General features: G+C 35.3%; 1 protein-coding gene across 10 annotated transcripts in view; it reads right to left on the reverse strand.

Annotated features, from left to right (window-relative positions):
- BIRC6 (baculoviral IAP repeat containing 6) overlaps nt 1–23518 on the reverse strand; it is a 147639-nt gene that overhangs the window by 69459 nt on the left and 54662 nt on the right. For 8 of the 10 annotated variants that reach the window (XM_026695516.2, XM_087935971.1, XM_026695517.2 and 5 more), the window contains 17 exons: nt 22919–23074; nt 21043–21176; nt 19749–19902; nt 19061–19219; nt 18329–18483; nt 17258–17384; nt 14779–14889; nt 13221–13354; nt 12799–12926; nt 9265–9827; nt 7677–7852; nt 7004–7100; nt 6412–6606; nt 3796–3996; nt 2405–2684; nt 1034–1290; nt 638–746 (listed from right to left, as the gene is read on the reverse strand). In XM_026695516.2, coding sequence (XP_026551301.1) covers nt 638–746; nt 1034–1290; nt 2405–2684; nt 3796–3996; nt 6412–6606; nt 7004–7100; nt 7677–7852; nt 9265–9827; nt 12799–12926; nt 13221–13354; nt 14779–14889; nt 17258–17384; nt 18329–18483; nt 19061–19219; nt 19749–19902; nt 21043–21176; nt 22919–23074 — 3136 coding nt within the window. The remainder of the gene's footprint in view (nt 1–637; nt 747–1033; nt 1291–2404; nt 2685–3795; nt 3997–6411; nt 6607–7003; nt 7101–7676; nt 7853–9264; nt 9828–12798; nt 12927–13220; nt 13355–14778; nt 14890–17257; nt 17385–18328; nt 18484–19060; nt 19220–19748; nt 19903–21042; nt 21177–22918; nt 23075–23518) is intronic. The other 2 variants (XM_026695520.2, XM_026695515.2) reach the window with 1 other exon arrangement.

Below are 23518 nucleotides of genomic sequence, written 5' to 3' on the forward strand. Positions count from 1 at the left end.
ACAATCAAACAATATTGCAAGAATTAATTTTTCTGGCTTTTATATCTTTTTTTATGTCCAGTGGTACACACATACAAGCTGCTCACACATAGTTTATCCACTCCTAACCTTTGGAATTTTAGTATACTTTATCTTATTGACAAGAAACTCAAAGTCAAAAAGGAGGATGCTAGCTATACTGCCAAATAAAAGCAAATTTTGTTCTAATTCCCAAATGCCAAATTTATTAGTTTCCCTTGGCTGAAGTTCAAATAAGCAATATATATATACGTATATATGTGTGTATGTATGTATGTATGGCATACGGCAACGTTTCGGCAGAATCTCATCTGCCATCATCAGGCTTCTGTATAGTGTTCCTGATGATGGCAGATGAGATTCTGCCGAAACGTTGCTACAACTTTAAAAGCACAACTACAATGACGTGGGAAAATACCCGAACAAAGCTGAATGCCATACACACACACACACACACACACACACACACACACACACACACACGTATGTATGTATGTATGTATGTATTGCAGTACTGCAATTATGCATACAAAATGGCTGCATCCAAATTAAATTACAGAGATATGTTTGTAAAGACGGAAGGAAGGGTACAATCTATAGAACTCAAGAAAATATTTACCTTTCTTTTGTTCCAGGGTCCTGAGTCGTCCCAAGCTGATAGAGAATGTCAATTGTGGAGTCAGAAGACAGGCCATTTAATCTTCCAAAAAGTAAAGGGCTATTCAAATCTTCTCATATAAACAAAAAAAATTTTTTTTTACTAAGGGTAATACAACATATAATTCATTGGTCTGCCAAGATATTTTAATAGTTTTAATTAAGAAAGACACTATTTTTCCAAGTTTTTACTGGTGATAATTAGTTTGAAAACATAGCTACCAAACTGGAAAAATCAAGACAAATTTTCAAATCTCACTATATGTAAATGCATGATAATCTACTAATATGACTTCCTTTTTGTGAGCAGAGGCCTCACAAAGCTTAAAACTAGAAAGAGATCAAACTATTCTCTTACCTGTAGGGTCACTCCCAGAGGCAGAACAATTTCTTAAAAGAATGTCAATTAGCTTGAGGCCTATTTTAGTGGACTGAAGCCCAATTTTTACAAGCACAGCCTCAATATTTGGAGAGTGCATGCCACAGTATGGTGACATCAGGAGAGCAGCACATGTCTGCAACAGGTTGGCAGTAGGTGCTGCAGCACTAGCCATCATTCCTTCTAAATCACTTATGTGAGTGAGGCAATGATGCAGCAGCCTTAACCATCCAATGCTGAAAAAGACAGAAGCATAATTAAAACAGATTCCATCTTGACTTCAACACAAAACATAATTATTATGTAAGTTGAAGTGCAAAACCAAAAGTACTGTTCCCCCACCCCTGCAGGTTTATCCAATTTATTAAAAATATATGAAAATAATTAGTATTAGTTTTGAAAGAAAAACCCTCTGTTGAAATATGTAGACTTGAAGTTCTGAAGTTAGGGTTAGGGTTAACCCTCTTCAAATCAAAATTACAGGCTAGGATTGTTTATGTTACAGGCCCCCTTGGTACAAGGTACAATGAGAATGGTGTGAAACTTCAAAATCCAAATTTGAAAAGTACAGAGGTTAAAAAAAAAAACCCTCCTCTGGACTTGCTTGTCAGAAATTTGATTCTTCATGCCTTCCAAATTGTCTCTGAGGCCTAAATTTATAATCCAATGCTTCCCGAACAGAAAATAATTATTTACGGTTATTTCCCAAATCTAATTAGATTTCTTAAAACAGACAAAGGTATAAAAGGAGGGACAATAACCATTAAAGGCTTACATATTAATCCAACAAACTTCAAAAACATTCAAATGTTTGTTGAAGTCTAGTCGCCACAGGGGACTGTCAGTCTTACTAGGTAGACCATACAGGAGATGCTTAGATAAGCTATTTCTACTTTATTATGAAACTACATTGACAGAATCTTGCAAGCCTGAAAATACACTTCTCTCACCATCTTCATTACTGCCTGAGAAATTAGGGTCTCTTCTCAGCATCTTGCCCCACCCGCTTATCCAGTTGTGGGCTATGCAGTCTCTTATATGTTCATTCCCTAGGTGGAGTCTCTTTGCTCTGTCTCCCAACGTCTTTCTCAAGTGCCATTACACGAACAGATGCAGTCTGTATTAAAACTGCAACTGGAAATCTATTTCCAAGCCTGAATGTCATACTTGGAATGATATTTAGAGAAATGTGGGTCGGCATAAGTCCACACAACTCCCACTCCCGTGCTAAGCCCGAGGTTTGCTGGAGGGACAGCATGAATAATAATATCCATTAAGTCTTATAAAATAGCAAAATTGTTTCACATAGGAAAAATGAATTAATCTGATATCTCTACTGATAAAACATACCTTGTTTTAGATACCTGGTCTTCAGAAGGAAGGAATGGATTATTGACTGTTGCAGACGAAGTGTTACCAAAGGCAGTGAGTCCAAGTAGTTTAATCTGAGATAGTCCTAAAGTGCTAGCATCACGTGGGCGATGAAGGCGAAGACACACAGCTGAGGCAACTTCAGCTTTCACAAGCTGTATTTTTATGTAGGTAAGACCACTTGTGATAACAGGTGTTGACAAAGGTAACATGTTCACCCCATCTGCACTTATTTCAACAGATACCGAAGAAGGGCATGCTATAGAGATAGGAGTGTTCACATATATTTATATGTAGAGCAAAATTTACAGGCATCAATTTCATTATTTTAAAACATGAAATAAATACAAACATTCACATATAGAATAGCAATAGCCTTCCATCTTTCCAAGGTCAGTAAAATAAAGATCCAGATTGTTGGGGGCAATATACAAGTAATGCTTACATTGTGACCTGCTCACAGAATGCTGTAAAAGACTATAGGGTGGTATATAAGCCTGTATGCTGTTGCATAAGTAAAACCATGAAATCTTGTGACATATGTCTGCACACACTCATAGCACCTGGAACAGTTGGTTATGGAACTAACAAAGGGAAGAGGGAATTATAACCCTAAAATACTAAGCTTTGTAAAAAAACAAGTATTGAGATTATCAGAAACAAATGGCTGCTATTAATGTCTGCAACTGACTAGATATAGGAATCTTCTCAAAATTAGGAAGTAGGTAAAACTATAACGAAAGGGAGGACCAAATATCTTAAGATAGTTTTTAGGTTACTCAAAACCAATAGAGAAGTAGCTGGTATGTATAGGTCAAATTTAAAAAGGTACATCAATGTTGTTATAAATTATTAAATGTATAGAGTTTCTTTCTCCAAGAAAATTAACACTAAAGAAAAAAAATCATTATTCTACATTTAGAATGGTATTGTGTATAAACATAACAGAAGCATGGATGGATTGGAGGACTGAAAGGTATGGAGAAATAGTGTATTGTGAATAGTTTTGATGTAAACTATTTATAGCTATGTTTCTTTTTATCATAGGACTTTTAATTTCTTATTTGTTTCCTGCATTATGTTGATAATGAGTATAAGAATCTTGAAAGTTGTCCGCTTTAGCTCCTAGAACTTTGTCAGATCTTTTAAGATACACCCTTTCTTCCAAGTATGAATTTTACAACAGATTTAAAACTGCACATTATTTGGCATAGGCCCAGCAAGTTGATTTATTGTTTCAGTTTTTTAAGATGGACCCTAGAATCAGATTGTGTTAACAGCACTCTTATTTTCACACATTTCAAATAATATCATTTCAAAAGACTTTCTTTACTGTTCAACAACAAAGCAGATATTGTGAAGATACCTACTTGCAAGAGAGGCAAGATGTGGTTGAATATGTATTTCTTTTAGCAACACTGCAGCAGGGAGATGAATTGTAAGGTCACACCAGGCTTCCTCAGGTAGAAAGATGTAAGACCAAGCGGCAGATCGAGCCCTTCGATGTGGTGGAGTTGCCTGCAGCAATACTTCAGCAGGCTGGGCTGTAGGACTACTTGACGTAATTGAGCCTTCAATAAATAATTGCCATTAATGTAAAAATATTCCAGATAACTTGAAAATTATCAAAAAGCCAAAGGAGAAGAGAAAAAATTAATATCTGTGTGGCCCACAGGCAAGCAGTTAAACTCCATTTGTGGCTACATATATTTTACTCACTGTTCTTTATATGCAACTAGAATAAATAAATATTACAGTATACGTGTGATGTCAAGTAGTGAGTATTTCACTTCCATTAAAAATGATAATGCTACACAGTTCACATGAAGGTTCCTTCTGACTTGGTGTGAAAAAGGCATCATAAGGCTTAACTTTATTGCGTAGTTAGGCAGACATAATGTAATTTAGATCTTTATTTTAGGCTTTGTGCATTTACATCATATCCTTCCAAGTATTGACTGTGACTGAGTTTGAGTGTATGCATAGTAGAGAGATACAGGTTAATCAAATCAGGCAGCAAGATTTGAGAATGGATAATTCTCTATACTCTATTCTCCAGAATGAATAAAATGGCAACTGATGAATGCTTAGAGAAAGAGTGGCCCACCTCTACTGTAAAGAAGGAGATTTTAAAATTTATTTTTGAAAGGTGATCTTTATCCTAAACTGATATACTATATAGAGAAAGCCTGTAATCAATGACACTCTTCAAGTAAGCTCTCCTGGCACCTTTCACCAAAGTCTTTTAAGAAAAAGCCTCCCCATTACTTTATAAAGGAGGGCTGTCATAAGACCATCTATCAGATATCAGAAATTTAATTGTTTTGGGGCAGAATATATAAGCCCACAAAGTGTCTAACAACTTAAATTCGTTTCTGCTGGAAGTAATTGTCTGTGGAACTTGACTGCCTGAACAAATAAGAAAGTGTAAACTTGATTTTCTGGCCATTCTGGAGAAGGGAAGATATTATAGAGGATGGCTATTAAAAAAAATGCTGTCTTGGGTGAAAGGTAAGGAAAATTTGGAGTGGAGTTCCTTGGCATCAAGCCTAGGACAAAAATATATGTCACATGATCTTTGCCCTTACTAGTTGACAGAAATTACCGCAATAGTAAATGCATTCCTCACAACAGACAATTTCTATATATTTCCCACTGAGAGTAAGAAATGACAGAAACTTAATGCAAATGTTTATAAATTGCGATTACCTTAAATAGAAGTTCTTAATTTTCAATCACGCTTCATACTGTCAGAGAAATACTTGTGATCTCAGGGGAACACAGAGCATCTAATTACATGGTCTGCTCCCATCTTTAAAAATACCATTAAACAATAAAAAACACTGCCGTGTTTCTCATATAATAAGGCCGGGTCTTTTTTTTTTTTTTGAGCCCCCAAATGGCTAGGCTGTCTTTTCAGGGGTGACTTAATTCCTCCCACTTGCATCTTCAGGCGGGCGGGCGGCAACAGCTTGGATGTTGACCTCGGCGTTCGTGGGGCACTTTGTATCAGGGTCAATGGAGGCAGCACCATATCCGGGTGTGCAACAAAAGTACTTCCTAATGGCAAGCCCCCCACCTGCCATTTCCCCCCCCCATTTCGCATGTTTTAATATAGGCCTTAATTTGGGGGGAGGGGCTTAATTTCATTTTATGCTTATAAAACATGCTGGGACTTCCTATTGGGGGAGGCTGTATTGTTGGGGAAACTGGGTACATATAAATTTGAAGCACAAGTCTCTGGAAATGTTTTTTTTCAGTGGTGTTGGGGAGACACTAAACAGCTTTTAAAAATATGTTACATTCCTAAAGTCTTTTTCAAAGATAGATTTTTCCTAATGATTATCACATAAAGCAAATACACAAAAAATGAGAACATTTCTGAACCAAAAAGCATAATGGGAATCTTGGTCACTGTGAGAACAGAAATTTTTTAAAAATGCTAATGTGTTTAAATATTTTTAGCTACAATGAAACGAGGAACATCGAGTGATTTTAATTCCAAAAAGCTATGCTTAAATGCGATGACTTTAAATCATGTTCTTATCTGAGCTGCCATACAACTGATGCTCTAAACACTTACTAGAACCTGACTAAAACATATGTAAATCAAATTTAATGGTGAAACAGTTACAATGTAATCTCTCCATGTTTTTCTCTGTGTAAGAGATTGATATGGTATAGGGTTTCCTGCTTGAGCAAAGGGTTGGACTAGAAGATCTCCAAGGACCCTGCCAAATCTGTTTTTGTGTTATATCAAATCTTAGCCAAAGACTAGATAATTCTGTATAGTTCTTATAAATTTTTGAATATATAATTTTGTATTGAAAATCCTGGTTCAGAATTTCAGACAACCTATTTCATGATACCTGAAATATTTAATATTATTTTGGAAAATCTGAGTTTTCCTCAAACCTGGCAACATATTCTATTCCACGAAACCTGTATGTGTTTCAAAATCATACCAAGCTATGTACATAACTTACCCAATGGTGCAAAATTGTGGATTCCTTCTGCATTATCAGGCTCAGAAGCTAGTACTCTTGCTTTCAAAGTACCATCTGTTCCCTTGCTAGGGCCAGAGTCTAAGAACTTCATAATAGTTGAAACCATGCTTCTTGCTGTATTTACAATGGCTCTGGTACTGGTCACCATGTTATTGCAAATGAGCTGAACACCTCCTAAGAAAGAAAGCCAATAAATCCTGAGAATAACAATATGATTGGTTACAATTTAAACAGTTTTGACAAAAAGCTGAGTACAGTTTATTAAAAATCTGGAAAAATTATGCCTACACAAAAAGAGGATATTCAAAATTCCTTGGTCAGGATTTAAACCATATTTGAGACCAGCCTCTTTGCAACTATTTCCCCTCACATGTTCCCTCCCTTTCTCCTGTTCTTTTAATAGTCAAAAACTGTTAGAGCAAAAGTGCAGTCTGAAGTACACAAATTGGGAAGGCTGCATAGGGACAGAAGGAGCCATATAGTTCATAGGCAAATCTGTTCTGGTTGTAATTTTGATTGCTTTGATTGTAATTTCCATATATTTATAGAATATGGAAAATAAGATCCTTACCCATATCATGAAAAACTTTCAGTGCCTCATTGGTATCCAGCACTCTTAAAATGAACCATAGCAAAGGTTCAGACAATTGGCAAGTGGCAAGAGAACCCTAGTGGAAATACAAAAAAACAACAACGCACACACATTTACCTAGATGTACATAATCAATTGATAAGTTAGTTAAATATGTTGACGTCATGCTACAGAGGAAAATGATCTATTTCTATGGCTATTTCTATGGCTGTTTAAACAATTAAAATAAATGAAAGAACACAATTCTCCCAATATCTGAACTGGTTTTTTTCCCCTGAAACTAAAATTCAGTTTGAAGTTAACTGAAAAGCAGTGAAACAAATCTGTCAATACCCATTATTTCTATTGCAAAGAATAATGTCTACAGTTTATATTAGTAAAGTGTCAGTTAACATTTTCATCTCAGTGTCATTTAAAGGAGTCCTCCATGTTTAATAAAAGAGAACTCACTGGAAAGAACTAAAAGAGCAATGAAGTTAGCTCACCAGATTTAGATTAAGCATTCATTGCTTCTTTTCCTTCTCCCTATTTAATTCAGTTCAAGTTTATAACACAGAAAAGACTGTAATCAGCAGTCCAAACAACTTCCCTAAGCCTTCAGCAGAGACAGAGGATCAGAAATTAATTACAAGGTAATACTTTGAACGCTTACTTGTCTCCCCATATACCCACAGGCCATGTAGGTAAGAATTGGCTGAAGCATCACTTGCACCGTTGTAGCCTTTTTACTGAGTGTTGTTAATATAGTAAATAATCCATCTCCAACTGATATGGCATCCAATCCTCCATGAAAATTCTCATGTTTTGTAAGATGTAAACCACTGGCCCCTAGCATATAAGAAATTGCATAAATCTGAAGACACTGGGAAACAGTGAAATATTTAAGATAACATTATCCATTTAATTTAAGATAATCTTTCTACCTTTCCCCAAAAAATAATATAAAATTATCAACTCATGTTTTTTTGTTGAAGGACAAATAGCACACAGGACAGTAAGTTTAGCATACTCCTATTTCACTATCATGCGTGTTAATGACAAAACAAAAAGGCAAAAGTGGATTTATAATAACATTGCCAGTGCAGTTTTGTAGGTTTCAATGGGCAGAAAATAGCAATAAGTATATTATATTATTTTTCACACTGTTGTATAAGAGTGGGACCTTTCCCTCTCAAAATCTATCTTCTTGATCTTCTTTCTGAACATGCACAAGCTGACTAAGAGACCACTGAGACAAACATATCCATTCACATATTAAGACATCATATTCTGAGTCAATTACGTAGTAAGTACTTCGACTCAGTATGGGTGGAAACTGAATTCATTCTCCCTCTGCCTCTGCCTCTCTCTCTGATGTATTCTATGTATTTCATAGAAGTCAATAACATTTTATGTAGTAAAACAACTCTAGAATGTTTTCAAGACCATTTGACTGCTACAAACTTTGTAGTCTTTCCAGTGCCAGATTAAGAGACAGTATGGTATTGTTATTAAACTGGTGGATTAGGAATAGGGAAAGACATTCAGATGGACCAGGAACCATGGAGGTTCCCTTGGTGACTTTGGGCTGGTCAGCTCAAGCCACTTCACAGGTAGCTGCAAAGTTGTTACTGAGGATATAAATTGAAGGATGAAATACTACTTATGCCATTTTGAATTTCTGGAAGAAAAGTGGAATGTGTATCTAATGAATACATGTTTGCTAAAGCATTTTAAAAGAAAAGTATTCAGTTTCTCTTTCTGTTTTGTTTGGTTTTATTCTGCTTAATTGGCTATTGAATTTTATTCTATTATTTGTATTATATTTCTATATTTGATATGGATATTTTTCTAATTATTGCACATCATCCTTCATTTTTTAAAAATAAATTTTAAAGGAAAACTTGAGATTGATTGGTATGTGGGGAAGAACAGGGTTTAACACAGATTTTTATGTGTGTTGTTTTCAATTCTAACTGAGCTATTCCAGCTTATCTGTCTGCGTAGTTGTTAGGAGTAAAAAAATGTCTTGATCGCACATGATCAATCATTCATTCATTTAGGTTACATAAAAATATTTGAAATACAGAATATTCTTACAAACAAAAACTCTAGAGCTAACGTATTTAAATATGGGTGTAGCTGGGATGACAGCAGGCAGCATTATGCATTATCTAAGAATTGCACACAAGCTGCTCTGCTCTTTTGAGATGGTTAAGCAGGATACAGAAATGATATACATGCATAATTAAAATACCTACCAATGATCATTGCCATAGCACTGCTATTACATTGGCCCAGAGCAGACAGAATCTGGCTCATAATTTGTTGGTTTGCTAAGACTAGATCAGCTACATAGACAGTGGAGCCTTGAGTACTCCCACTGTTTCCACTGCTATCTTTTCCACCAGAAACCTTTTCTTCATCGGAGACGCTGTCCATGGTGCTGCTGGCCACCTGAGCCCGAGCACTATATTCTCTGTTGCTTGAAAGAGGCAGCTGAACCAGGATATTGACCAACTTGAGCAAATCAAACATGAGCTGATCCCTTGTCATCTCTCCACAGACTGCTTTGGCATCTCCTGGCCGGATGATGTTAGCAAAGAGGCCTCCAAAACATGCTCGGGCACCCACTGAACTGTCAGAACCACTACGAGACATTACTTTGTCGGTACATGTAATGTAATGGTGCACTAGAAATGTGATGGATTCAACGACAGCGGAAATGGTGCTCACTGAAACGACTTCAAAATTCTGCTCAAGGGTAAATTCCAAAAGCTTCACTTGTGCATCCAGAGGACCCTGGCCAGTCTGGAAAGCACCCCTGGAAATAAAGGGAAATGAAAATTAGAGTTATTTAGGCTAATGAAAATCAAAATACATGCATGTATACATACTGCATATTTATATTTTATTATATAAGCTTAGCCAAAAACCTGCACAGAAATAAAAATACCAGAAGACACACACACAAAAACGCATGTGCATGCGCACACACACACAAAATAAGGAATGAAACATAAGAGAAAATTGTAAAAACCGTTTTCATTAGCACATTTCCCCCTTCTTTTCCATTTTTTTCAACCACTAACCATTACTTAAATATTTATGATTAAACATTAAACATTGGAGGTTGTTGCTTATATTTTAAGTCATTCAATCATTTTTAATTGATCTTTAATTTTTTTCCCTAGAAAACATATTCCAAGTGCATAATTTTGTCTTGCTGTGTAGCTTGTTATGTATAAATAAGCCATTCCTGCTCACATTCAGTTAAACTTTTTATGAATAATATATTGTCTGTTTTCTCATTGTTGCAAATTCCCAATTTTGGTCTTCCAATCTTGTATCATCAGCCAAATTTCATTTTACCAACCTTTTGCCAATTTTAATACTGTGTTGTTACTACTTGAGTACATCATGATGCTTTTTATTTATATTTTAAAAATTGTTAATAAAAATACTTATGGTTTTAATACAAATTTATTGTATAAAATTCTGAATACTTCTGAGGGCTTTTTTTTTGGCATGAGCATGACGTGATATAATGTTCCTTTTTGACTGTGGCATTTCTAGCACTTACTATATAATTTGTCCACCTAGGTAATCAATGATGGATACTTTCTATAATACATTTTATACAGTGTTTATACAGTGTTTATCCCAATTCTACCAGTTCGAACATGCTACTGTTCGGCCAAAGTAAAAAAACAGCTACCAGTTCGGCTGAACCAGTATTTTTTTTTCCTCCTGACGATCAGCTGTGTCAGAATCCCCCTCGCTGTCTTACTGCTTCGCCCAGGAGTCTTTCATGAGGCCCAGGAGGCAAAAAGGGGCATGACTGCAAAGTGCCCCCCCGCAATGCTCTGTGTTTTGCCTTCCTGGGCCCCAGGGAAGCCTCCTAGCAGCAAAAACAACCCCCGCCCGGAGGCTTCCCTGAGGCCCAGGAGGCAAAAATAACCAGAGTGTGGGGTGGGTAGGTGCTGCACAAAAAAAGCCATGCCCACCCAGTCACATGGCCACCTCCCACCTAGCCACGCCCACAGAAATGGTAGTAAAGATATTTGGATCCCACCCCAGATTTTATACCGATTTCCCCCTAAATTATATAAGTTGGAATGAATTTTATTATTTTTTCCCATTTTGCTGCTGTAATTACATCTTTAACATTTTGCATTCACTTCAACAAGCAATGTTTAGTTTATTCTGTCTCTGCGTCATATTTCAATAACTATTTAAAAATGCATTCCAATAGTTTCTCTTGATTCTGAGTGTGTCAAACCCTGTAATCTTTCTCAGAGTCATGTCCTTCTTAAGATCACTTTGTACTATTCCATCAATTTGAAAATACATTAACTGTGGTAAATTCCTATCTTCCTTAACAAATTCATGCTGTGTCTTTAGTCTAATTCCTTAGTCTGAATGTGCTACATTAGCAAATGCAATTAAATCTTTCTTGTTGTAATTACCCTCAATCTAAAATATAAAATCATGCTGGTGATGGCTAGTGGTAAAAGCCTTGGATTTATCCTTATTCTCAGAAGACTCCAAATTTGTAAACACTTTGTCTTATAAATATGTTCCTTCAAATTATTTTTTTCTTTTCTTTCTTTATATCATAAATACTTTTGAAGGCCTTTAGTTAAACTAGCTCCTTATGGGAGCTAGGAAGAGTTCTATGGCAGCTAACAGAACTCATTAAGCCCAAAATATTGGCCATCATAACATGTGATGAAAACCTTAACCCCTCCCCCACCCCGCAAGTACTATTGCAACTAGGAATTGTTAGGGCCGTGGTGGCTAACCTTTTTGGGCTCCTGTGCCAAAAATTGCGTGCACACTTGCATGCTCGCATGCCAGCATCCAGAAGGCAATGCGCACCCCCCCAGGTCCCTACGCATGTGCGTGCAATCCCCCCCACCTGCCCCCTTACCTGCACTGCGCCTCATAGCTGATTTTCGGCTGGTTTGAGGCCTTTTTCGGCCTCCCAAATGCTTGAGGAAGGCTTCTGCAGGCTTCTACAAGCTTTGTAGGCCGAAATCTAGCCCCATTTCATCACTTCCTGCTTTTCTGAAAACTTTTCAGTGAAACGGAAGTGACGAAATGGGGTTAGATTTTTACCTACAAAGTTTGTAGAAGTCTGCAGAAGCCTTCCTCAAGCCTTTGGGAGGCCGAAAATCAGCTGTGAGGTGCGCACATGCGCAGTGAGGTAAGTTTGCCTGCAGCTCGCGTGCCGGCACAAATGGCTCTGCATGCCACCTGTGCCATAGGTTCGCCATCATGGGGTTAGTGAAAGAAGCCCACCAAACTAAAGGGTGCCTGATCCAATATGGTTTGTATAGGAGCCCTTCCTTTTGTATGCATACACCTAGTTTCTGATTTATTTTCTGAACCATTGCTGATTTTTATTGTAAACTTCCAAATAACAATAATGCATCACTAAATAACTTCCATGATCTTAGATATTGTCTTTATTGTTTATATGTATTGCTCCTGTTGGATTTTTTTTTTAATGTAATCATTCTCTTAGCTTGCCAAAAGAATTTCATGCTGGTGGTTTTCAGTTTTACTTTGCAGGGTCCAAAATAATTATGATTAGGGTTTATTTTGAATTCAGATAAAAATGTTTTTTCCTCTTTAATTCTTGTTTCAAGGAATAGTTTTAATATGTTTAACAAGTCAGAAACATGGTAATTTAATATCGTTTGCTGAAAATTGAAAAATTCTAAAAATAAACACATGCAATGTTTCTATAGTCCAAAACTATAATTTTTGGTATTTATAATAAACATTACCTCTCAATTGAAAGAATATGTATCAGCTTTAATAAAAATTCACTGAACATCTGAGGGCATGCTGAAGAAAGATGCACTTGTAAACGAGTAAGGAATTCTTGCATAGCTTGGGTGGCTGTTGGGCCAACCTGAAAGAGAAGTATTTGTATTATATTCTGAATAACTACATAGTCTGAAATAGTTTGTGATTAAACTAATGTGATTAAAATTGCATTTCATTCTGATTTCAAGGGAACTGAGATCTACATATTCACATTTAAAATGGCAATGTTAATTGGTAGGTTTGAATACTCATATTATTTCTCTTAAAAGATTTAACATTTATCTATATATGCTTCAAACTGGCCATCCAAATAATACAAAAATAAGGATAATATATAAATCAAATCTGCAAAAAAATTAATATGAATGAAAAATATTACCTGTGGACTATGTTGATTTGTTCCATGGGGATTTGTTCCAGAAAGAAACTTCACTAAAATATGAATAAGATTAGGATCTGATACCAATAGCTGGGCAGTACTTTCCTGAGATGTAATGGCACTACTAGAACCAGCTGTAAGACAAATAAAAGGTTGGTTCTTCTTCAGCCTAAATTATAGTACCTATGACTCTGAAATGTTCATTCTATATATAGTATACAGTATTCTGAAATTCTGAATTTTAAAATACATTCCTTTCCAACTATCAAATACTTCAGTACTAAGTCATTCCTATATGCCAGGAGGGTTAATAAAGTCAGGATTCCATTCTGTTACTTAAAAGAGACCCTGACCTCTAGTTGCCACCCTGAATGTCTTAAATACTTAGCTATAAGGTACTAGATCTCTTTCATAGCTCCATCTGTCACTTTCAAAATAAAAGAAGGGCCACCAGTTTCAAGCAGCCAAGCTGTGTGGGAGAAATACATATAGGAGGAGCAACAGCTATGTTTATCAAGATTATTAATCAACATTATAAAAACTGGGAATAAACAATGCATCTTTGGAGCTAACAGAATTTGGAAACCACATTATGGATGCTTACAGATATTTTTACGAAATGGCTACTATGAGAAAGTCTTTAACAAAGTATTGGGTTGGACATAGCCACAAAACACACATATACCAGAAGACACAGTAGCACCTAAGGATGTACTGGTATATTACTATTCCACTTTAACACTGTGTTCCTTTTCTATGTAGTAGCCATACTGCACAAGCAGAAATCTATATCCATCTAGTTTTTATTTGCTAAGAATGCTTATGCTAATAAATGTAGGTGATCTGTAAAATGTATCAAATTAAAAATGTTTTGAATTCTCAGAAATACTTTGTTTCAATCCATAATCTGTATTTTGGGCTGGAGATAGCTGTTCTGATTCACTGGAAGTGAATTTCTTAAAGTGTTTGGACTCAATCTGAATTCAAAACAGAATTATTGCAAAGTCAATACATTTCAGACTAGAATTGTATGGGAACGTTTTTTTGCTTAGGGCAGAACATTTAAAACTCAAAACAACTGTTTTGAATCCCAAACAGTCATACAGTCCTAATAAATGTATTTAGAAATTGATCTTTTCTTTCAGGTATGTCAATTTTTCAATTTGCTTTTTAAGAACAGATTTTTTAAAAATTAAAATTAGGTGCTGGATGCATGAAAGGTATTTTCAGGCATACTTGCCAATGGAAAGATTACCCACCCAGTCATTGCTATCCACTATTCAGTATAAACTTATGGAGTTGATATGGTCTACACAAAGCATATTTTATGTAATGATCTAGCAAGTTGTGAATTGAAATCTAGATTCATTTGATCAGTAATTCTTATGCTCCATACACAGAATTAATATAAGAGGTTCTTATTTTATGCTATTTTAACAAATACACTGATTAAAAGGAGGCATCAACTTTTGGTGTCTACTACTTTTAGTCAAAACGATTTTTAAAATTTACTATTTTATAAAATGATAATTACATTTCTAGCTTAACTTGAACTTACAATTGAACTGCATGTTTGTCATGAGAGTTAGGCTGTGAAGTACAAGGCACCATGTTCGCAGCAAGGTATTAGGATACCATGCTAAGACAGTCAGGAAGCTAGTTACTGATGCTGAAAAAAAAACAAAGAAATAAAAAATAGCATATCATAACCATAAGTCACAGTTTTTGGAATTATTATTGAATTATTTGAAAAGGGAACTGATCATTTTTTTAGATACGGGGGAAAAAAAGCATTATGCCAGAGCCTTTAGTATTTGGATCTTCCAAGCGAGTAAATGAACTACATAAGTCACTTAGCAATAACATGCATGAAACTGGAAGAGCGGGACAGAAAAAACTTATAATTTCATCATCATTCAAGATAAAAAATAATAATTATAAGACTCTGGTTTTGCTTTGGCTTGTTTCCTCTCTGTTGAAATGAAGACCAAGACTTTTACTTATTTATTGGTAATGGACTTATTCCTGTATCCACAGCAATTAACTGAGTTGCTATCATAGACAATCACACTCCATGGGATCATTTCACATGTTCTCAGTGGGGTCAGAATATGTCAAGTTCTGCATGTAGAAACCAAGCAATTTCCAACATAAAAACAAATTCAATGTGGGACATCTGTGTAAAAATTTGATAATATATGAAGCAACATTTGTTGTCTTATTTAGGCAATCAGCATATGGCATATTAATGACCGAATTGGCCAACTGACACTAGGATAAGTATTATTGCTCTTTTTCTTTACAGACTAATAAAAAAAGGATAGTAATATAGCCCTAACCCTCAAGCTTACATACCAGTACATTGTGCAGCCCCCAGAGATAGAAAAAAGGAAGAAGGTAGGCACCAAATCTTTGGGAGATGAGCAGTTTAGATACATGATAGATGTGTGTGTGCATACACATAAATACAAACACAGGTAGTCCTCAACTTACAATCACAATTGAGCCCAAAATTATGTTGCTAAATGAGACAATTATTGACTTTTGCCCCATTTTACGACCTTTTTTTTACTACATTTGTTAAGTGAATCACTCAAGCTGTTAAGTTAGTAACACAACTGTTAAGTGAATCTGGCTTTCTCATTGACTTTGCTTGTCGGAAGGTCGTAAAAGGGGGCCTCATGACCCCAGGACACTGAAACCATCATAGATATGAACCAGTTGCCAACCATCCAAATGATGATTATGTCACCATGTTGATGCTGCAATGGTCATAAGTATGAAAAATGGCCATGTCACTTTTTTCAATGCTGCTGTAATTTTGAACTGTCACTAAATGAATGGTTGTTAGTCAAGGACTACCTGTACATACCAAGAGAGATTAAGAATGCTGAAATTTATTTTGAAGTCAAATTGATTGGAGATGCTACAGAGTGGTAAATACAAAATTTCTTTCAAATAAAAGAAATCCAGGAATTAATTTATTTATTAAATTGCTATACCGCCCACCTCACCTAAGTGACTCTGAATGGTTTGCAACAGCAGGCAACTCATACCACAGAATAAGAAGACATTCACTTATGCTAACTATTCTAAGGTATGAATGAGGGAAAGAAACCTAACTGATTCTGTAATCTGCACATTTTATCATTTTAAATATTCCTGAATTGCTTAAATGTATTAAGAAGTAGCCTAAAGGCCACATCTATCTATCTATCTATCTATCTATCTATCTATCTATCTATCTATCTATCTATCTATCTATCTATCTATCTATTTTATGTATTGCCCATTTTACTGTCAGAGTGACTTTTGGCTGTCTACCTAATATGGAGATCACCTAAAACAGTGTTAGAATTAACTCCAGTTGAAAGCTTAATTCGTTTTTACCATACTTTAATGTGGGAAAAATGTATTCCAGAAAGTTTTCTGGTAGAAAGAAAAAGTGAATTCAGGAATTGGTTTTCAAATATAAAGGAGCTTGATGTATAAAGGACTCAAAGTATTGATCTCCTATCTTTTTCTTTTTGACAGTTAATTTGAACTGGAGATAGTTCTTCAATTTACCATATAATGTAACAAAAAATCCAATCTGAATATATAGTCTATGACCACAATTGAACCCAAAATTTCTGTTGATAAGTGAGACATTAGTTAAATTAATTTTGCCCCATTTGTTAAGTGAATCACTGCAGCTAATAAGTCAAGTTGTTAAGTGAATCTCACTTCCCCATTGCTTGTCAGAAGGTGGCAAAAGGTGATCTCATGACCCCGGGACACTGCAACCATCATAACTACAAGTCAGTTGCCATATATCTGAATTCTGATCATATGACCATGGGGATGCTGCAGCGTTTGTGTGAAAAATGATCATAAGTCACTTTTTTCCAGTGCCACTGTAACTTCAAAAGGTCACCAAATGAACTGTTGTAAGTTAAGGACTACCTGTAGTACAGTATACTGAATACAGCAGAAGTCCAATATTTTTAAAACTACTGATTTAGGTCAATGTAGCAGTGCATAGTGATGAAGCTCACCTTGATTTAAAGGAATGACAGGTGTCCGGTTGGCATTGTATAAGAAAATGTCAGTACAGTTGTCTTTAGTTCCGGAAGTTCCAGAATTCAGGCTTAATGTGAGCCATAACTGTAGTAGGGACTCAAGCTAGAGAACAATTATTAGCAAATGTTATTTAAAAGGTATACTTAAAACATGATAACCATGTAACTGATAACTTGAAATTAAGATTTCAAACATCAATTTTTACTTTGGTTAATAAACTACTGTTGCAGACTGCATGCATTATATTTGCCATATTGTAATTTGCATGGTTACTAAAAGCAGATTATAATCAGTTTGTCAAAGCATCAACATAACATCCAAATTGTGTTTGTTGTTATTGTTTTAAATATTTGTGTTTGTTTTATTGTGGCATTATAATTTGTTTTCCTCCCCCAAGGTTCCACTGCTTACTTGAACTTACGAATATACTTTAACAATATAATTGTATAAATTAATGAAAACAATCTCAGAATCCAGAAGATGATATTATAAAAATGTAATACTGTAAATTCCAGTTTAAATATATTGTAACTGGATATGTTAGATAAATGTTATGAGAAACTACAGTTTAAAGCACTAGTGCACCAGTGTATATCCTACATCAAAAATGTATTGTATTATGTTTTAGTATAATATGTGAGTCTTAATCCCCACACATGCATACCTATATTTTTAAATGGTGATAAACTTTTTAATTAAAATTGTTATTAATATTGTGTTGTTAACTAGTGCTTTCCTATAAGGATTAGCATTAGAATATACTATTTAATTTGTAAAAGTACATCATTAATGATTATCTGTATGTCTGTCTATTCTAGAAATACAGACATCAATTTATTTTCAATTACATTTACATTACATTTATTAAAGTAATGTGGCACACTGTCAAGTACTTTTATTAGGAACATCAACCTGAAAACACAAACAATAGCAGACTAGGCATCAACTCAATAAAATATAGTGCTGAGCAAGTGTACATTTCTTGATCCTAAATGCCTACATAATATATGAATTTTCTACAAATTACAATAGCAACAATCATGTACCTGAACATGATGGACTTGTAGCATGGAAAATAGTTTATTGAAGCATGCACTTAACACTGGAATGGAGGACAACTGGATAATAAACTGATTGTTTTGATTTGAAGTGTGCAACCCACGCAGCAAAGAATCATCTGTTCCACCAGGAGACTGAGTTACTAGCAAAAAAAAAAGGCAAGACATTTTTAATTACAAAAGAGAATCACATAGTGTTTATCACTGAATGTGTTATTCTTCCAAAATATCATGATGTTTCCTAGAATTCAAACTGAATTAAATAACTTGAAAAAACAGATTGATGATACAATAACTTAAGTTCAAACTGTAATTAATCTGGCAAACATATTGCTAGGAAATTGAATTAAATTCTTTGCATATCCTAAGTTCTAGAAATCACCTATATTAATCAATGCTTCATTGTTTGTCTACATGCTTATTGATGTATACTGTAAATAACCACCAAGTTGATAAATATTAGCTAGACAAATTGACACTTGTTGAAATAACATCTTAAGAACATCCTAAAAAGATAAATTGATATCCTTAATAGGGAGCTACAATACACTGCAAAAAGCCTTCTCATATACATTTATCATGAACTAAGAAATTAATAGGGTATGTAAAACTAAGCGTACACTGGGAAGTTGATATGTTGCTGTTAGGTATAATTGACATAATACATCCACTATTCAGCTACAAGTTCCAGACTATCTACAATAGCAAGAGAAAGATTACCATAACATTCAGAGATGCTGAGGTTTAACTGTGCAAAATTACATGTAGGAGATGTATTGGTCAGGGCCTGCAAAATGGAATCTGCTTCCAGAGTAGACATCATTTTCAGCATCAGTTCTGCTTGATGTTCCAATCCAACCTCTAAACGTGCATCTAAAGCTTTGGAAAGAATCATAAAATGCATTTGTAAATTACATCAAACAGGTAAAATTCTACATATTTTAATAGTAAATATTGTATTAAGCCTTAGTACATTATTAAATACTTGTTTACTCTTATATAAATAAGAGTTTTGACTGATTCATACATTTGGAAATACTTTTAAAATGAATTAACATAGGAGCTAATTATAAATATGTGCAAACGTGAGCAAAGAGTTAAATACATCAAGCCAGAAAGATCTTTGCTCTAAGTAGCAAGACATGTTTCCAAGACAGAAAAAAATCCAGTTCTTACCTTTAATAGACTTTTAAAAATGCAACATTGTTTTATAATCTGTCTATGCTCACATGTACACCTCTTGTCTAATAGGATACTGGATCAGTATCTTAATTACTATCTGTATAATAGACTTTTAAGCATAGTTTGCATAACTGAAATATGCCAACAGAGAACATGTATTTTTTTTTACCACAAATGCAGAATTTTCTCAAATTGGATTGCAAAGTAAACTAGCAGATATGCTTACCTTGAGAGACTGATACACTCACAATCTGTGATCCATTCTTCTCAGTTGTAACTGGTGGTTTTGCCACAGAAATTCCAACACCTCCAATATAAGGATTGTAATTGTATGTTCCATAATCAGCACCCCAATAATCATACCAGGTGCTGCTTATAGGCTTTATAAAATAAAAAAAAGCATTCATTGGTCTGAAATTCCTGAAAATAAAAACCTTTTTTCCGCAACTGTCAACTAGATTGTCTTTTATTTTTACCATATAAACTGCCAACTATACTGGCAGCTTTCAGATCAATATGTTCTTTGACTGAACTATAATTTTGACAGAATAAAGGGAATTGCGCAGCTAATATTTACAGCACTTTTCCCCAGCTCATTATTTTGGACTATCACTCCAATCACATGTTAAATGGCCGCGTTGAAAGGAGCTGAAATCCAAATTATCTTCGAAGAAGATTGCTTTACATGATCATATGCCCAGAATGGAAGCAAATGAATTATAGAGTATCAAATAATTCAAATTCAAAAATTACAATAGATCTATTACTATTATGCTCAAAATCAAATCTAGCACAGACATGTTTCCTATTATGATCATTAAGCCTTCTGAATGTCCCTCCTTCCAGTTTATTTTAATCATATGCTGTGACACATTTAATGAAAAGAATCTAAAGAATCTATACTCACAGATCCAACTGTAATTAAATGCTTAAGTGGCCTCTGTAGTGTGACATTTCTAGAATCGGATCTGTGGTTCAGATTTACAATCTCAGATCACTAATATGTACCTACTTTCTGGTTATGAATTGGTTCTATCATTGTAATACTGATCAGTATTATAATATTACTTCATGTGTTCAAGTTATAATGATGTGTTTAAAACACCTGCTTTTTGTTATAAGTAATACAATATGTTTTTCTTCCTCCATCATTTTTTATTTTTTTTATATTTGTAGGTATTTCCCCTCTTCCATTTCTTCACATACAAAAATAATAAAAATGGTTAAAATGATGCATTTTAAAATTAGGACTTTACAGAATGTCTAGAAATACCACTTACACTTTAACTATGTTCTTCATATTCGTGACTTTTATGAATATTTGTTAGAATGAAAATATAACCTATATATACAAAATAATCACAAAATAAACCTAAGAGGTTTATACTGAAAATAGTATTGATACCTGTGTATTGTACAGGACTCTATCATGATAATATCAGAAACAAACAATTGGAAAAGAGCTAAGGCGGTGTCACAGGTGTTTTGCAGCTATTTTAAAAATGCATTATGTTCCATACCTTGAAGACTTTTGCTGCCAGAGGATCTTTCTCCAAATCAATATCTAGTGGATCAATGTCAACTTCCATCAGGTCTTGTAATAACTCAAGATCAATGTCTTTGTCTTTTTCCAAAGATGACAAAGGTGGAGTACCTTTGGGTGATTAAAATAGTTTATTTATTTACTGAATTTACAGACCACCCCATTGTCATGGCTCTGAGCAGCTTACAACAATAAAGACAGAAGCTTACAAACAAAATACAGGCAGCCCTTGTCTTCCACCCATAATTGAGCCCGGAATGATGTCAGCTGTGCCTGTTATTAATCTTACATTTTTTCCAGAAGCCATTAAATGAATCCATGGTCAGTAAGCAAATGCTGAGGTCATTAACTGAATTCACTGTTTGCAATTGGCATTTTTTTTTGCCGGAAACCAAACGTAAATGTAGATTTCCAGCAAAAACATTGTAAATCATGGTTATATGAATGTGGGATTCTGCAGAGAGAGGATCCAGGCCTCCTGGGCTTCTGTTGGGGTGGGGGGTGGGGAAGCGAAATGGCATTTGCTAGTATATTTGCCAGATTTGACATCTATTTCTCTAGTGTGCAGAGGGATTGCTCTCCCCAGTGGGGATGGAGAGAGGGTCTAGGCCTCTCAGGTACAGTCAAGGACCCTGGTCCTCTCTTTTCCATAACATGCTCAGGAAGCCTGGACCATTTTCCTGGTGCTCCACTTAACAAGTGCAACTGGGAGAACTAAGATCATGAAACGTTGCTCAACTACCAAAAATCTTGCGCCCATTTGTGGTTATAGGTGGAAGATTACCTAGTTTGCAACAGAAAATAGAAATGCTTTGTCTATCTACTCTTTAAGTCTTGGAATGTGAGCTCTGAATTTCTATTATGCACAAAAATGTGGGGGGGAAAAGCAAAATGAGGCTACATTATACTCTAAAGCATGCTTGTCCAGCCTTTTGGCTTGCCTGGGCGGCACTGAATGAAGGGGAATTGCACATAAAATATATAACATAGTTAATATCTAGCTTTAGTTTTTTAAAAAATGTTATTATCTTGTGGGATTGCATTACTAGCTATACAGGCAACATACAGCCTATGGATTGCAAGTTGGACACATCTTATCTAGAGACTTGCATCTGCTATGGACTGCATCAAGTTTTCATGAATGAAGGCAAATATCAATAAAGGAGAATATTTGTCGCTCAGGGTTGCAATGAGAAGTCCTTGGTGCTCTCTGATCTTGCTTGTTTTCTTGCAAACATTCCATTACCTAACTAGGTAACTTCATCTGTGCTAGAAGCGACTGAAATTTGCTGTCAGTTTATATTCTAGTGTCTTGCCTATCTCTGTGGGTGGGGATGGTCTTAGAGATTATTTGGCTGGGCTGTTTACTGATGGCTCCTTGGCAGTTTCCTGATTGAAGTACTACTTACTTGATGTTGGTCTGAAGTTAACTTTGACGTTAATCTATGCTGATCTGAGTGATGATTACTGGTGGAGAGGTGCTGAAGTTTTCTCTTTTGGGCTAGTTGATTATCTCTTTTGAATTTATCTCTCTATAGATGAAAACAAGAAGCTCAGAAGGCAAATATACATGTCCCAGAATAATGTTGCAGGACCTTATTTTTCTGAGCTTTCAGACTTGAGATGGAGCCCATCCTCAGGGAACTTCTCTCTAGCAGAATCTGTGCTTTGGCCTATTTTGTGTGTGGCTTTTTAGCTGTTGAGTACTAAAGTTGCTTAATATTACTTGACACCAGCAGAGCTGCATACTTTTCAACAATTACTGAAATCCAAGAATGTTTAGCAGAATTGCCAAAGCAAAAAAAGAACAGTTTTAACAATTCAAAGCCATTATGCAAGTTATATTGATTTACCTGTAATGTCATGCGCTAAAGGCTCGTCAATAGTTTCCACTAACTGAGCTGCAGACTGCTGAAGAGCGTCATCTGAATCTACAGTTGAAGTTCCTGCCTCCTCTCCTACTGCAGCCTCCTCCATGGCTTCAGCAGCTATTGGAGCTAACAGTTCTCCTAAATGGTATAGGGAAGAGTTACTGGAACAGTCAAAGATGGCTATCAATTTTAAAAGAAGCTTGGTGGAAGCTGAGACATGTACCAAAAGATTATATAATCTAAATATAATTAGCCAGGTACCTTGTCCCACCCCCACCCACTGAAAATATTTAGAACAAAAAATAGTCCCAATGCTGAGGTATAGTGTGGAATTGTGGGGCCGTACAAAAACTTCCTCACTGGAATAAGTTCAGTTCCATTTTTTAAAGTAGCATAGTGGGAATTGACAAGAACATGTTAACTTCAGCAGTCAAGCAGAAGCAAGTTTTCACTCCATATAGTCACTCAATAATTAAAGTTTTTAACCTATTGGCAGCCCTGATAGACTATCCAAAATGTTTAGCGGAACATATGGCTTAGCCTATCCCCTGCATAAGCTGAATTACCAAACTTGTTTCATAA

Source organism: Pseudonaja textilis, chromosome 1 (assembly GCF_049901715.1).
Source record: "Pseudonaja textilis isolate UNSWEBS1 chromosome 1, rPseTex1.2, whole genome shotgun sequence".
NCBI classification, from domain to species: Eukaryota; Metazoa; Chordata; class Lepidosauria; order Squamata; family Elapidae; genus Pseudonaja; species Pseudonaja textilis.